The 17,875-nt window shown below is 38.6% G+C and overlaps 1 protein-coding gene across 1 annotated transcript in view; it reads right to left on the bottom strand.

Annotated features, from left to right (window-relative positions):
* LOC114513903 overlaps nucleotides 1-17,875 on the bottom strand; it is a 364,074-nt gene that overhangs the window by 288,055 nt on the left and 58,144 nt on the right. The window contains 3 exon segments of the mRNA XM_036016964.1: nucleotides 180-497; nucleotides 591-899; nucleotides 6,450-6,764. Of these exon segments, the coding sequence (XP_035872857.1) occupies nucleotides 180-497; nucleotides 591-899; nucleotides 6,450-6,764 (942 nt within the window).

Raw genomic sequence — 17,875 nt, 5'->3', positions numbered from 1 at the left:
TATTCCTCTTAACACTTCTTACCTTGACCAAAAAAATGAATGAACAATTAGAAGACCCACATTTCTTATTTCTCTGAAATATGTTACCTTTGAAGGCAGCTTTTCCACACTGTCTGCTCTTAGGGACATTTCATTCAAGAAACATCCTTAGTACCAGGTAGTCCTTCTCTTTCTCTTACCTGAACAGATCACTGAGGCTGTGTTCCCATGGGTACAGTCAGGAATGCCCAGGGCAGTCACAGGGCAATTCCACAGGAAGGACTCAGTCCCTGAGCAGTGAAACTGGGCTTTCCAGATCTGACCACCTCCTCCCACAAAGTAGGCTCCTTTTGGGGTAGAGATGGCAACTCCACAGCTGAGCTGACGACAGACCACATTGGCATTGGCCATGTTCCAGTGAGAGGCACAGAGCATTCTCCATTCTCCAGAAATATTCATCTCCACTTGTCCCTCACACTGAGAGGTGCCATTTTTCATGAGCCGCACTTCTGTGTATGCTGGTAGGAGAAAACAGGATTTTATCAAAACTTCATGTTTTTCTTACCCCAACAGAGTATGCAGGGAGGTTCAAGTCCTGCTGTGCATCTCACCTGAACAGACAACTTGAACAGCCCCACTGTGCTGGCAAGCACCTCCTGGACAGGGCACTTTGGGGCAGAGCTGGAGTACAGGCTCCTGCCCTTTACACCGGAACTCTTCAGCCCACGTCTGTCCACCTGACTCTCTGAAAGGCACATTCACCAGGACAGATGCTGCTTTGCCACAACCTAGTTCTGCACAGATGACCTGGGCAGTGGGCCACGTAAAGTTTGCATCAGACACTGAAGTCCATTTATTTCCAGAGTGCACTTCTACTTGCCCTGAGCAGGTGCTGTCCCCTCCAGCCAGACGCACAAATCCTGAGAGAAAAAACAAACAAACCCAGAGAAGTGTCCATGATCCTGGCTTGGCAACTGGAAACACGCCATAGGCAATTGTGTGAAAGTTTTACTTCTTTGGTGGTGGGGCAAGGAAATGGATTGTGACAGTTATTATCAGGATTGCATTTTCATAAACAAGTTTCTGAGGAGAAATGCACACTTTGAAGTTGGTTGGAAACAAGAATTCCTTACCTAGTAGATTAGTAATTACAGAGCCAAAAGAAATTGCACTGCAGTGGGCTTTTATACTTGGGTGCAGAGGTATGAATAACTGAATTGAGCCATAGTATAAAAAAGTCCTGGGGATTTTCTTCCCAGACAGTGCAATTCCAGCAGCTTGAGGCCTATCAGCCAGACAAGGTTAGAAGGCTATCCTGAGATTTCTGGGGCTAGAATTCTGAGCAGCTTTATCTGAAAAGCCAGTCTTTTTTCTTAAAGGTTTTATTTAATTTTTATACAGAGGGGAAGGGAAGGAGAAAGAGAGGCAGAAAAACATCAATTTGTGTTTGCCTCTAGCAGGGGACCTGGCCTGCAACCCAGGCATGTGCCCTGACTGAGAATTGAACCAGCGACCCTTTGGTTTGCAGGCCAGTGTCCAATCCACTGAGCCACACCAGCCAAGGCCAAAAATCAATCTTTTTTTTTAAAGTTAAAGTGTTTTGTTTTAAAGATTTTATTTATTTATTTTTAGAGAGGGAAGGGAGGGAGAAAGAGAGAGAGATAAACATCAATGTGCGGTTGCTGGGGGCTGTGGCCTTCAACCAGGCATGTGCCCTGACTGGGAATTGAACCTGCGATACTTTGGTTCCAAGTCTGCTCTCAATCCACTGAGCTACGCCAGCAAAAACCAACCTTGAAATGACTGAGGATAGGGAAAATTATGAGAGTTGGCATAAGTGCATGCCAAATTGTAGACAGATTTATAGCTCAAGGGAGGAAATATAGATATAACCAGTCCACTTTTATGATTTTATATTTTATTTTCCCCCAAATTTTTGATGAAAAAAATTCAAAAAATTTCTTACATGATCTGTTGTGAAAGGAGTTTGTTTAAAGATGACTTTGGATGTTAAGAAAGCTCTGATAGTCATAGGAATAGGAGTGAGTGGTCCTAGTCATCTTTCTTGAACCCTAGGATTTGCCACTGAACTTGGGAGAGAGAGAGTTCTCAGGGGAAATATGTAAGACAGCTAAGTGTGTTGATCACTTCATACTGGGTTTTTCTTCCCAGACAGGGGAATGCTAGCAAATGCTAAGGAGTAAGAATAATTCAGGTATGTTAATCCTATGTATATGCTAACTGTGTATCTCTCTCCTACTTGGATTCTTGAGATAAGAAGCCAGCATGCTGTGAAATAGGAGAGGGAGAGGATGGAAATAGAGAGCAAGAACGGTATAATTTGGAGACTTCCAAACTGCAAAAACTTTAGTATAGTCAGAAGATAAAAATATTTGGGAAAAATATTTGTGGACCAAGTTTTTAATACATTTTATCATCCTGTGCTCCTCCCATCTACCACCAAACCATAAGGCACTGAGAAAAAAACATAAATATAATATAATATATAATATATAATATAATATATAATGTATAGTGTATAATATAATTTTATGATATATTTATACAATATATTATATATTATATTATATTATATTATATCATATTATATTATATATATCCTTTGAAAAAGAGTTGATTGTAACATAGATTCATTTGTGGGCTCCCATACTACAATTCATTTCCTCAGTGTGTCACCTAACATGGCCCCACATTTTCATATTGACTAAAGTTGTTCACTTCTGTGATGTTACAAATCCTCTCATAGGTCTGTGACTGGGAAGAAGAATTTAATATCTGTGTAAGACCAGTATTGCTAGTGAGAAGTGAAGTTTTAATAATTCAGTACTTCCATAGATGTTATCATTTGAAGTAAAATAATATTTGGCCTTGCCACGTACAATCTCCACTGGTTTTGTGCTATTTACATGTTTATGGGAAGGTAAGGGAAGTTTCTGTACAAATGAGGGCGAAGGAAGGATCTGACTGACATGGAGATTCTCACTGAACTTCTGACTGGCTTTACTTGAGAAGAAAGAGTGAGTGAAATTTTCAGGGTAGGAGCTAGGCTTACAGTGAGAGCTCCTGTCCAGCTCTTTACCCTTTCATTGGAAACTGGTCTTCCTGACCTGACCTGAAAAATATCAGGACACATTTCCAAAAACCTGCCTAAGCAGGAGAAATGACAGAGGTGCAATTAGTTTTATCAAGAAATACTGAATTTAGCCCTGGCTGGCATAGCTCAGTGGATTGAGCACGGGCTGGGAACCAAAGTGTCCCAGGTTCGATTCCCAGCCAGGGTACATTCCTGGGTTGCAGGCCATAATGCCCAGCAACTGCACATTGATGTTTCTCTCTCTCTCTTTCCCTCCCTTCCTTCCCTCTCTAAAAATAAATAAATAAAATCTTTAAAAAAAAAGAAATACTGAATTTAGAATTAGTATGTTAAACCTAATACTACAGAAACCCCAAAGTACCAACATAGCAAAAGTTGAAAGTAACAAAAACTCCTAAAATCTGAAATCTGTGTCTTGCACTGTAGTGAACTATGCTCACACGTTGAGTCATAAATGTGAAGAGATATGGACACAACTTTACTTTGATTAAAAAGGAAGGAGGCCATGCAGGCCCACACCAAGCAAAATATGGACTCTTTCAGGGATAAGATTAAAGATCAACAAAATTTAAAAGCTGTAAATAATACTGGGGATCCTCAGGCACTTTTCTCATTTTAAGCCAGAGAAGACAGAATCTGAGGAGGTTTTACCATAAGCCGGACTTGTTCAAGGTTGCAGAATTAGGGAATACCGTTGGCTCCAGACTTAGCCTCTTCTGTGCCTGTTTTATGCTCTCAACACCATCTCCACATCCCAGGTTAGTACAACATCTCATCTCCCTTCAGACCCACCACTAAGCATTCATATCATGGCCCACTCTCCTGGGTGATTCACCTCTACTCTTCTCTCCATTTTCCAAATTTAGTATATTTGCTACAGAGACATCAACCTGAGTTACAAGAGGGATCTCAGGGGGCAAGGTCTTTCGGAAACTACTCTTTCTGCACCTGTGCCTGAGAGATCCCCAGTGTTCTATATCTCAGCTTGTGCTTAGGGTTCCTTTGGCCAGAGGAAATTGTTACAACTCTATTTTGTAACAATTTCCTGTCATCGTTACAACTTTATTTTGTCTTGATATTTATCTAGAGAAGCAAGAGAGCAAGGATGACCAGGTTGGGTATCATCACCTTTCATCTAGGTCCCATTTTTATGACTTCATCTCTTGCTGACCTTGTCTTCTCTGTCCTGCCTGCATCCACACCAACTCTGAAGTCCTTTTATGGTCAGCCTCACCTAAGCCTGTACCCTCTCAGCTCCTCATCCATCAGTCCAGGATCCTACTATTCTGATTGAAACAGAGCACCTTGTCTGAGAGGTGGGAAATGTCTCCATTTGTTGTGGTATTTGGCCACTCAGAGACCCACAAAGATCCAAGTGTCTTCTTAAGACCAAACTTGCCTTGTGCTCTTAGGCTGTGCATTCTCCTATAAAGCCAGAGGTGGTTGGCATGAATTTTCCATCAGGATGCAGCAAAGAGCAAGGAGAGTGGGACTTTGGAGGCCCAAAAATAGGTAAAAATGGAGTCTCTGATTGGCAAATGATGAAAAGGGAGAGAGAAGGGAGGCTTCAAATGAGGCATCTCTAAACTCCCTGCACAGGTCTGATATTTAGATAGGAAAAAGGTATTTGAAAACAATATTAAGAGTCTATTTCATGTTGTTTTATTCAAAATACAAACATCTTTGTAGAGTTTGCAGGAAGTTTGATAGGTAAATCACAGTAAAAGAATGGAAATCACAATAAAGGAATGTTCTTATCTTTTTAGGACTTTATTCCTAGTGGAGGATAAACATGAGTACACAGGATTAAGACCTCTGCTAAGTGTATGAGAGTCCTGGACAGCACAAAGAAAATGAAACTGCCTCATCAGAGGGATATTTGTATTATTCAACCTCACCCAAAGCTAAATGAAAATTAGGGTCTGATATATCTCTGTCTGGAGTCCTGCTATATAGATATCCTGTGTCCTTAGGCAAGTTACTTAAAATTTCACCTCTGGGGTCGTATTTCTATCACTCTGACCTTTTCCCTATCTCACTCTTGAGTCCACCCTACAACTCATTCTTCTCAGTCCCTACAACCAGTCACACAGAATTCACATGAAGTTACCCACAGCCTTCTCTACACCACCCCTGGGCTCTTTGTGCTGCTAGAGAGCCCCATATGTGTCCTTTGGAAGATCCCATTGTCAATCTCACCACCCACAGCTACTGTAAACTTTTCTACCCTCTTCAAAAATTGTTTGTCTCCTTAGTACCATTCTTATCAAATAAGTTCCCAAATGCACTGAACTCTCATGTAAAAACCTTACAATTCTTACATAAAAGATACAAATGAATACTTTATTACCTTCACCATTGACTTGCCAGTGCAAGTGTCCCCCCAATGTTTGAGTTTATACAGATGTTTTGAAAGAAAAAAAGAGAATCTTTTCATGAAACTATCAATGTAGAACCTATGACACAGAGCATTTCATGCAGATTTCTGGCTCTACTGGCAAAAGACTACAAACACTTAGGCTTGAATTTGCAGAAGAGAATTACAATTTGGCACAAATCCATAAATCCCTCTCTGATTTGTTTAATGATATCCCCAGTGGCTCTACTCCTACTAATTTAGTGCAAAGCAGTGTTTCACATTACATATACAGAAACAATTCAACCAAGGAAAGTATACCTTTATTTTTGACCTTCCCTCTGATAGGGTGGCTCACTATATGAAGGAAATGTGTGCAGTGATTTGCAAAATCACTTACAAAATCATTCTTACAAAAGTAAAATTTAAAAAAATAATGAAGATTGATTTTAATTGAGATAATACTAGAATGAACTATTTTGTCACCGAAGAAGGAAAGAATAGCAATTGAGACAATAAGAAGAAAGTAGAGGAATCCTATTATTCACAAGTGTTTTGTGCACTTGGGAAATTATGCGTAGATCTCTCAGATTCTCTAGCCTATCCATCTACTGACTCAGTGATCAGACACCAGCTTCCTAGGGACTTGCCCTTCACTTACCGGGTGGACAATGCACTGATCATACCTGAGCAAAGTCTCCTTCATTCTCCCATGATTGCAATAAAGTGGCCGCCCGATCCCGGAAGGGCACTTCCACACCTGGGACTCTTTTTCTGTGCACTTCACACTCTCCAGCCAGATCCGTCCTAATCCTACCCTGAAGGAAGTGGCTTTGAAGGCTTCTCCACAGCTTAGCTGTCAGCACAGACACTGTGGAAGGAAGCTTCCTTCTCGTCTGGTCTTCTCAGCAACAACCCCACCCCCACCCCAGGGCTCAGACTCCCATCCTTGAATGCCCCCATCTCCTCCACAGACAATTGACATTGCACAGTGCAGACCTGAGCAGATGACCCCTGCATCCTCCTTGTGCCAGCAGTTGTGCTTTCCCCAGCCCCTGGAAGGGCACTTCCACAGGTGGGACTCCTTTCCTGTGCAGTTCACCTCATCCAGCCAGATCTGGCCTGATCCTGCCCCGAAGTGAGCAGCGACTGTGGCATCGAGGGCTTCCCCACAGCCCAGCTCTCTGCACACCACATGGGCATCGTTCAGGTCCCACCTGTCATCACAGATGGTGCCCCAGGAGCCCTGGTGAAGGATTTCCACTCTGCCGGCACAGCGACTGTCCCCGTTCACCAGTAGGAGCTGTGTGCTGTCTGAGGAGAGAGAGGCCAGTGGAAAGTTTACACAGGGAAAGAAAGAAAGGTTTTCTGGTCCTGTGGGACAAATTCACCAGAGTGGTTAGGCTGCACTAGGATCACACCCAGGTCTGGTTTCCTATAGCAGTAATCAGAGAGTATTAGAGCTAAAAAATAGAAAAAAAACAAACAAACCAGGAAAAAATTAAGTAGAAAATAATGTAGTGAGTAGTCTCAGAAAAGTGTTACATGGGTTCTATCCAAGTTAACCTTCTGATTTGTAGAGTTCTGCATAGTACCTGTAAAAGACATATAGGAAATGTTAGAATTTCTACCCTGAGCAAGAATATGGGTTCAGAGTCACTGTAGTGCGCTACGGGCTGGATGGATTTCATTAAAAAAAATTTTCTTTTTCTTTTCTTTTCAGTTGTCTTGCCTTTTCCCCATTCCTCCCCCCTCCCCCCATGCATTCCCTCCCCTACTCCCGCAGTCAATCCTGTCCCATTGTCTGTGCCCATAAGTCTTCTATTTGTGTTCCTTTTCTTGCCCCTTCCCCTTCTCCCCCCACCCCCATTATTCCCCTCCTCCCTCCCTTCCTGTCAGTCAGTTTGTTCTTTATTTCCAAACCTCTGGTTCTGTTTTGCTCATTTGTTTGTTTTGTTGATTAAGTTCCATTTATAGGTGAGATCATATGGTATTGGTCTTTTACTGCTGGCTTATTTCACACTTTGGTGTCAATGACCTGAGAACTAGAAGAATTAGATTAAAGAGAAGGGAGTGAGGAGCTGGAGTGAGCTCATAGAAGCCTTGGGTAGCAGCCATCAATTCCATCCCAATCAGAATTGTTCTTCTTGGTACACAGTATTCGAGAGCTGAAAAACTGACCATGAGACAGGCCATGGTTTCTTCCAGAACACTTCATTTACATTTTAGGCTTCAGACTCCAGCTCTGAATACTTAGTTTAAAAAAAATGTACTTCTCTTTGGGTAGATTGAACACCCTTACATTACAGATGGTGTCAGATAATATTGATTGACATTGGCCAGACATTCCACTGTGAATCTTAGAATGTTGCTTTTCCTCCAAACTAATCTTCATGTCAAGAATTGCTATTATTGAAAATATGGAGTTATTTGTTCTCTGGGGGAAAATACTATGTATTTCTAATGAGCACAGAGCAGGAACTGGTTATATTCCTGCTCTGGAAGTACTTGAACAGACAATTTTGTCAGATACGGTATTATTTTTCTCTAATTTTTACACATGAAAAAGGGATGTAAAGATGAGTAAAATAATGTTCATCAGTTTCCTTTAGGTAAGTGATGAGTAGAGACAAAAAGTTAGAACTTTTGTTTCCATTAAGAATGGTCCTACTCGATACAACTAAAAAAGCTGAAAAATGTAAAAAAAAAGTAAAGGTATTAGATATTGGTGGATACCGCATGGACTACACATGTTAAAATTCCAAAGAGTGGAGATTATTTCAGTATTAGCTAAGATCTACAGCCTTTTTTTCTCTGGGAATTTTTCAATTCAGTGCATGGGTTAATAGCACAGAATCGGGGCTTGGGCAAGGCAGAGGACTCCTGTTGGGACAACGAAGCCAGCATAACTTTGGGGGTTACCTGGTACTGGAGTGGCAAAATTGGAGGCTTGCAGGCCTCTCTCATACAACAGGTTTCATCCTCAAATATTTGCCCAGTATAGGACTTGTGAAAAGCAGGAATTCAATGAGCTACATCAAAAATTTTGGAAAGCAGAGTGGATATCCCCTCATTCTTTTGGGTGCTAAGCTACTAAAACATGCAGGCTTTCAACTGAAATCCCTGCAGGCCCATGTTGTAGAAACAGGTAAAAATCAGAGGTAGACTGAGTGTTACAAAAACTGCAATCCAGACTTGTTCCAGCTCAGTTCTAGGTTGTATTTAGACATTTGGACGATCAGCACCCCTCCCCCACCTGTCTAGTAGAACAGAAGATGAATCCTCTTGGGTGTTAGATAATTATATCTGGAGTATCATATCTTTTTCATATACAATTTACAGCATTCAATAAAAACTTATATGGCATGTAAAGAGATGGGATCATTTGACAAATGAACAAAGTGGAAAAAAAGAGGAGACAAACACATATATGATAAAGATGATGGTGTTAGCAGATAAGGATTTTAACTATGATCTGTGTATCAAAAAATGTACATCTCCTGAAAAAAGAGGAAAGAGTGAAAAAACAGGTAAAAAGGTGAAAAAATAAAACAAAGAATTGTAAATATGTAAAAAATCAATATATCAATGCCAACTGGAAATAAAATGTCTAGAATTAAGAATTAAATGAATAGGTTAAAAGAAGTTTAGATAGAACTTAAGACAGAATTAGTGACTTAGAGAAGAGAAGAGCAGGAAGATGAGGATCAGGAATGGAGAGACACACACAGAGACAGAGACAAAGAGTGATGCAGGAGGAATATCTGAAGAGATAATGGCTGAGAATTTAAAGAATGGATGGAAAGTATAACACACAATATCAAGAAGCTCAAAGAACTGTAAGAAATACATGAAAAGCCCCATGCCTATTAAAGCTGCTGAAAATCAGAAAAAGAGAAAAATCTGGAATAATAACAAATGTGTCTAATATAAAGAGAGGCAAAAATAAGAGAGAAAAAGGAATATAAAGCAGGTGGACAAATTAAAAGCAAATGGTAAACACTAACCCAACACTATCAGTAATTGCATATAATCTAAATGGATTACATACTTCAGATAAAAGTCAATATAGATAAAACAGCAAAATTCAAGTAAATATTATATGCAAGATACCTTATATACAAGGGCAAACAAAAGGATGAAAGTAAAATGAAAAAATGTATTTATATACTATGCAAACACTAACCATAAGTCAAGTGGAGGAGCTATATCAATATCACAAAAAAGTAGACTTCAAAGCACCATACACTATTGAGTTAAAGAGACTCTAATGGGACAAGCCATTAATATAGGCAAAAATAATAATTAACCACTATTAACATATGGCCCAAACCCAAGAAACTAGAAATTTCAAGAAATATAACAAAGGAGTGAGAAACAGTTCTTACTCCTGTGGGAGGAGTAGAATTTCCCAAAGAAGAGAAACAAAGACTTCTGACTGGAGGGGCTTGAAATAAAAGGAAGGATGGGTTAGGGGAAGGGATAGAGAGGTGAGGTGCATTGCAAAAGCAGCCAGAGACCAAGGTCCATACCTACAAGAGCCGGCTCTCCAGGCACGTGCCTAGATTATTCACATTTTAGGAGCTCGCACATGATATTTTGAATCAGGAGCCCAAAGGGGGTCAGTTTTAATGTAGGATCTGTGGGAACTACAAGAGAGAAAATTCTCCATAAGACGTTGATAAGCACAGGATTCTTCTCAATTAGCAGATCTTTTAGGATGTCACAGAACAAGCTCATGTTCCCCAGTGGGGCAGGGCAAGGTTGACCAAGAGAGGAACATCCTGAAGTCTCTGAGGCTCCATTCCCCTTCTGCCTTCAATGCTAATATTAATTCACCCACAATCACCTACATTTGGCATCACTTTTCTCTGTTGCACAATGGGGTTTGAGGACCATCAATCCAAGAGTTAGGAAAGGAAAACATCACAGACAGGAAGGAAAAATTCTGCCAAGAACCCAATGCTATGGAAAAACTACAGTAGAGCAGAAAAACATCAGAGCTGTGGGTTTGTGGGGAAGATTAAAAAAATCAAAGTCCGGCTTAGATTGCAGGTGTAAGGTTATCTGGCAGTATACTTATAGTTCATTTGGGAGAGCTTTCTTGATAGGCAGGGAGGTTTCCACCTCTGCCCTAATCATATGCACATGCACATGTATCATCACCACCACTACCACTTCCTCCACCAAGTCCAACAGTCTGGCATAGAGACTGTGAGTTCTATGGATTCCTATATAAAATGTTGATTTCCCTGGGCAGATACATTCTTGCTTTCATATTTAACCTTCACACACTCTTCAAACTTCCCCCCACCCATTTCTCTTTCTCTCACTTTCCAACAAACACATGTACACATATCTACACATAATCACAATCTATTGGCTGAAAGAGCAAAAATACCAAAATACTGGTTGAGAGAGACATAATGTAGAGTAGAGGAAAGACAGGTCAGAGACCCAGCTTTGGGTAGACCCTCAGCCATAGTCCATTGCAGAAGGTGATTTGAGCTTTAGGTGTTGGAAAGGCATGAAACTCAGATTTGGGTTAATCTGAGAACAAGGTTTACATCTCTGCAACATCACCCATTTAAACTTGAAAAGCAGAGTCCCCACAGGAAAAAAAATCAACATCAACTGTCACTAAAGATTACTTTTCGTGAAAACTAAATGGTCTATAGGGAGGCATTGTCTTTAAAATCCCAGGGATCATCTCCCCAGACTGTTAGAGCTAATCCAGTACCACTGCTGATTTTAAGAAGTGAGGCTACGCTTACCTTGAGCACTCGCTAGGACACTGAAGAGGAAAAAAGCAAGTCCTTGGAGAAAGCAGTGTCCATTCATGGTCGTTTTGACCCTCATGTCAACAGGTAATAGTCTCAACTTTCTCAAACCATACAAGGAACCCTCTTGATCCTTAATGGGGGCTCCTACAGCAGGAAGGGGGTTATATAGTCCCATCGCCTGACATCGCCATCTTCCAGCAGCCAATAGAAACCCTGGTTAACATCTTCCTTGCCATCAGAGACTATGTAAAAGGAAACTTTCTGGATTTCAAACACCAATTAGATGCTGAATCTTACATATCTCCTTATATGAGATACAAGGCTTTCTCATGTCAGGTGGTACTCTGACCCCACCCCCCTCCCACAAAGCTGATACAGTAAATCTATACTTAAAAAATATGTGTGGCTTTCTTTTCTCCACCCCACAGGTCTGGCTCAATGGTTGGCTCAGTGCAGCTGGTGAGATCAGTCAGATGTGCTGTTTCTGGGACAGTCCTACCACCCCATGGACCAAATAAAAGTGATTTTTGTTTAATTTGATCTAGATCTTCAATGTCACATGTTGTGGGTGCAAAGAAAGAAGAAGCATCTAATAGTAAGAACCAAAAGTAAAGTTAACAGAAAATTAGGATTTGAGAGGTAAAAAATTCTTAGGTATTTCAGGTTTCTTTGGATATAGGTGGAGGTGGGCAAAGGTGGTGGGCAATAGGGATGGGAAGAGATTTTCTTAGGGCAATGGGTGCATGATGTAGTGTGCAGATGGTGTTTTGTTGAGTTCTATATTTGAAATCTGTGTGTTTTTGTGAACCAATGTCACCCCTATAAATTTCATTTAAGTAATTTTCAGGTAAATGAAAAAAATGTGAAACAGATCAAGGTGTAATGATTATTGGCTGCATATCAAGGGCTTTCCTCTAATTTTATTTCTGGTTTCTAAGTAAAAGCCAAATAAAGATACAGAGCTTTGGTCTACAGTCTGTCTGTATACAAAAGTATACGGAAGTATATAGAAGTATACAGTCTGTCTTTCCTTTTCTTCTCTCACATTACGGAGAATTTATTGCCCCGTGACTACCATAACCAGAACAGACACTTTCCCTAGGAATAATTCTAGTTTCCTTGGACAAGGTGGTACTATAGATTACAAATAGATTACGAAGTTAATTCCCATTTTATACTGTGGCAATTTGCACCTGAAAATCTAGTCCCAGTAGTTAGAAAGTGCATGCCCTTCTACTCCTGGTCCTCTTTTCAACATCTCTGTTCCTATGCCTCCCCTTCTGTTCATTTTCATATAAACCAGTCAGTCTACTTTCACATTCTTTTCAGGCCTCTTTGAATAAATAAATAAGGAGGCTTTCATGACAATGCTTAAAAATGGAATAAATTTTACACACATTTCTTCTCTCAGTCTTGTTTTCAACAACATAAGTACTGTTATCATTTTAAAAACAATATTTTCTTAAGATATAATTGACATTTAACATTGTGTAAATTTAAGGTGTACAATGTGTTGATTTTATACATTTATGTATTGCAAAAATGATTACCACCATAGCATTAGCTTACACCTCTATCATTACTTACTGTTTCTTTTTTTGTGGTAGAAAAATTAAGATCTAGTTTCTTAGCAATTTTGGGTTATAATACATTATTGTTGTCTATAATCACTATGCTGTGCATTAGAGCTCCAGAATTTATTTCTCTACTATTTGCAAGTTTGTACCTTTAAACATCTCCCCAATTCATTCACTTAGCTCCTGGTACCTACCCTGTTTTTAATTTGTTTGTATTTCACATATAAGTGATACTGTACAGTATTTGTCTTTCCCTGTCTGATGTATCTCACTTAACACAATGCTCACTTAGCATAATGTCATCCTACTTGTCGAATTTTGCTTTTGTTGCTTGTGTTCTTGGTGTTATCTCCAAAAATTATTTGTTGCCAAGACCAATGTTAACGAGGTTGCCCTACACTTTCTTCTAGGGGTTTTGTGGTGTGAGGTCTTATGTTCAAGTTTTAAATTAATTTTGAGTTTATTTAAAATAAGGGTCCAAATTCATTTTTCTGCCTGTGGTTATCTAATATTGCCAGCATTTGTGGGAGACTATCCTTTCCCCCTTAAATGTTCTTGGCTTCCTTGTCAAATATTAGTTGAGTGTATGTCAGGGTTTATTTCTGGGCTCCTTGTTCTGTTCCATTGGTCTCTGTGCCTATTTTTAGCCATTGCCATACTGTTTTAATTACTATACACTATAATACATAACAGTTTGAAATCAGGAAGTGTAATGCATCTGGCTTTGTTCTTCTTTTTCTTAATTGCTTTGTTTATTCTGCATCTTTTATGGTTCTATATGAATTTTAGGATTTTTTTCTACTTATGGGAAAAATGCCATTGGGGTTTTGATAGGGATTGTGTTGATTCTATAGATGGCTTTTGATAGTATGGGTGTTTTAATAATATTAGTTCTTTTAATACATGAACATCAGATATTTTCCCACCTGTGTTTTTGAAATTCTTTTTACAAAATTCTTGTAGTTTTTATTATATAGATATTTAATTCCTTGGTAAATTCATTCTTATTTGATTGCTTTTTATGCTATTTTGAATGTGATACCTTTATTTCTTTTTTAGATGTTGGTATGTAGAAATGCAATTAATATCCATTTGTTGATTTTTATATCCTCCACTTTTTGATTAGTTCCAATAGTTTTTTTTGGTTGATTTTTTAGGTTTTTCTGTATATAAGATTATGTCATCTGCAAGTAATTACAATTTTACTTCTTCCTTTCTGATTTAGATGCCTTTTATTTCATGTCTTTCCTACATGCTCTAGTTAGGATTTCTAGTACTGAGTTGAATAGAAGTGGTGAGAATGAGCATATTTGTCTTGTTCTTGATCATAGAGGAAAAGCTTCCATTTTTTACCATTGAGTACAATGTTAGCTGTGGGTTTCTTGTATATGAATTTTATTATATTGAAGTGTGCTGTTCTACACCTATTTTGTTGATGGTTTTAATCATGAAAATTTGTTGTGTTTTGTTAAATGGTGTTTCTGCATGTGTTGAGATGATCATATGATTTTTATCTTTTGTTTTATTAATGTGATGTATCATATTTATTTATGCATATGTTGAACCATCTTGTATCCAGGTTAGAGTGCATAACCATTTTAAAGCTATCTTAAAATTCATTTTACTAATGTTTTGTTGAGAAGTTTTGCATCTATATTCACCAGGGATATTGGCCAATAGTTGTTTTTATTCTCCTGCAGTGTGTTTATCTGGCTTTGGTATTAGGGCCATACTGGCTCATAAAATGAGTTTGGTAGTGTTCCCTCCTTGTCAAGTTTTTTTGGAAGAGTTTGAGAAATATTGGCATTTATTCTTCTTTAAATGTTTAGTAGATTTTGCCAGTGAAACTATATGGTCCTTTGTTGGGAGAGGGTTTTTTTTTTTCCTGTCCTGTATTTCTTCATTTTACTTATTTTTTCATTTAGATTTGTATTTTTATTTTATTTATTTATCTTTTGGATTTTATTTTTACTATATTTTTAGCATTACCATTAGTCCCCTTACCCACCTCATCCCCTCAATCATAATGCCATACTGTTGTTCATGGCCATGAGCTTTTTTATTACAGATTCAATCTCTTCAGATTTTCTATGTCGTCCTTATTCAATATTTGCATGTTGTGTGTTTTGGGAGTTGTCCTGCCTGGTTTCAGGGACTGTAGCCTCATTAACTGACAAAGGATTCCCATGGCTAGGGCTGAGTGAAAAGGCTTTGGGGCCATGAGCCACTAAGGAGACAGAACCTATCCTCCTGACAGGAGTGCAGCCCCTGCCTCCCTCACTTCCCCTGCTTGGCCTTTGAGGATGACTGGTTAGCCAATGACAGGTAAGATTCCCCAAGTGAGGGACAACCTAAGACAGGCACAGTCATGAAGGAACCATCAGGGAAGGACTTAGGGGTCTACAGAGAATGGGCAGAAAGACCCTCACTCCTTGGATTTGTCATAGCCTGAGCCTTCATTCTTTCTGTAAAAAGTCTCCTAATTTCTTGGCTGCTTTGCTACCCTCACCTGACTCAGCCTGCAAACAATGCCAGACAGAGGCAGCTGTGGCCTTATACTGGAATGAATGGCTCCCAGTGGCAAATCTGGCCTGAGAAAGAATGTACATTTTGTTCTTTGAAGCCTGCTCTGCCTAGCATAACCCTGTTGATTACAGCAGCACCAGTGCCTTTGGTTATGTCACGATAACAAACGAAAAAGGGGGGAGATGTTGGGGACCACTCCGTGTGGTTCTGAGATTGCAGCCCTGCAAGAACAGGCTCTGAAAGGGGCTAGTAAGTCTCCCTGAAAAACCAGGTAATGCAGGTGGCAGACACCACCTGACTCTAACCCTGAGGGTTCCCGTGGGAATGCGGCCTGATAAATACATTGTATGCTTTGAAGCTTGCTCTGCTTTGTTTTGTATAGCCCTGGTGATATAAATCAGATGTTTAAGTTCAAAGCATAAGGAGTAAACTCCTTATCTCATGAAACTTGTCTTAAAGACTCTCTGGCATCAGCATGACTAGCAGACCCTGACCTATGACAGACCTCTGTGTTTCTTCAATTGTTATCTGTTGATAGCAGATTGTTTTTGTATGACTATAGCCTTTTTGACATTGATTGATTAACTATGCATGTATGCTGTATACACATACACATACCATTCCCAATAAAAGCCATTTAGAAGAAGAGCTAGGGGCGTTCTCCACTAGAGGGAATTGCCACCCCCTTTCCTGCCAGAACAGCAAGATTGTATCCAGGATGACTTATTTCTCATCTGCAGTGGATGGGAGGATTCTGCTAGATGGAATTCCTTCCACATGTATGTTTCTAGAAAATTATCCATTTCTGGTATGTTTTCCATTTTGTTGTCTTATAATTTTTCATGGTGGTCCCTTATGATCCTACATATTTCTGTAGTATCAGTTGTAAGGTTTGTTATTTCATTTATGATTTTAAGTCCTATTTTTTTCTTGGTTAATCTAGCTAAAGTTTTGTTCATTTTGTTTCTTCTTTTTGAAAAATCACCTTCTAGTTTCTTGACTTTTCTATTGTTTTCCTGGTCTCTATGTTATTTATTTCTGTTCTGATTTTTAAAATTTTCTTCTGCTAATTTTGGGCATATTTTGTTTTTTTTTCTTATTATTCAGATTTAAAGTTAGGTTGTTTATTTGAGATTTTTCTGTTTTATTAATGTATACATTTATTGCTATAAATTTTCCTATCAGAGCTGCTTTTATGGCATCCTGTAGGTGTTGGTATGTGGTATTTTATTTACATTTGTTTCAAGACAGTTTAAAATATTTCTCTTGATTTGTTTTTTGACTCATTTCTTGTTCAGGAGTGTGTTGTTTTATTTCTACATAGTTGTAGATTTTCCACCTTTACTCTTGTTGTCTTCCAATTTTATACCACTATGACTGAAAAAGCTTCATGGTATGATTTCAATTTTTAAAAATTTGCCAAGAATTTTTTGTGTCCTATCATATAATTTTTCCTGGAGAATGTTCTGTGCACAGTTTAGAAGAATGAACATTCTGCTGCTATTGGTAGCATGTTCTACACTGTCTATCAGGTGTGTTTGGTCTAGTGCCACAACTTTCAACCTTTTTTATCTCATGGAATATATAAAATCATTACTAAAATTCTGCTGCACACTAAAAATATATTATATTTTTGACAGTCTGACAAAAATAAGTATAAAAAAGGCAAAAAAGATAATGAAGTCTTTTCAGTATTGTGAGTAAACTTGAACACAAATGCACAAAGTTCTATGTCATGTCTCAGTTATAGAAATTTTTCCTCTTTGTGGTAAGCAACTAACTTGAACTTTCTCTGGCAACATGATTCAGTTACAGGAGAGAATCAGTTTTTGTGTCTCTCTGTATATTTATTTATGTGTAATTTAAAGCACAGTGTAAATATGGTGAATCTGTTTTAAAAGCCTTTTAAAAAATTATGTGGCCATCTTGTTTACCTCTTGTTTCCCAGGTTTTGATCTTCCTTATTAGTTCACCATGTGCTTCATGGTACTTATTTAAAATTTCAAGGTTTGGAGGATTCCTTTTTTTCTGGGATTCATAAATTTACCATGTAAACTATGACAATGAAACAGCTCAATAAAGAAAAAACAAATTAAAAAGGCATAATTTTGATTCATTCACAGCACGTGCTTATTGTGTTGGCTGGTGTCATTTTTAAAGTTGACAACCTAAAGGAGAAAAGGTCAATGCTCCCTGTTAAATAGTCAGGTATTCCATATTTTAAAAATTCTTGCCACATACTCATGTGCCTCTTGTGACACACTGGTTGAAAATCTCTGGTCTAATGCATGGTTTAAGTCTAACATTTCCTTGTTGATATTCAGTTTAGATAATCTTTCCATTGCTGAAAGAGAATTAAGTTCTCCTACTATTATTGTCTATTTCCCCTTCAGAATGTTAGTATTTGCTTAATATACTGAGTTGCTCTAACGTGAGGTGTGTATATGTTTATGATCATTATATCTTTTTAATGAACTGAGCTCTTTATTATTATTATCTTTACTGTTTTTCAAGAATAGGTGTCTCCATTTTTCCCTTT

The sequence above is a fragment of the Phyllostomus discolor genome, chromosome 2, assembly GCF_004126475.2.
Source record: "Phyllostomus discolor isolate MPI-MPIP mPhyDis1 chromosome 2, mPhyDis1.pri.v3, whole genome shotgun sequence".
In the NCBI taxonomy this organism is placed as follows: domain Eukaryota; kingdom Metazoa; phylum Chordata; class Mammalia; order Chiroptera; family Phyllostomidae; genus Phyllostomus; species Phyllostomus discolor.
The sequence above is the reverse complement of the archived record's forward strand: the minus strand, read 5'-3'. Positions and strand labels throughout refer to the sequence as shown.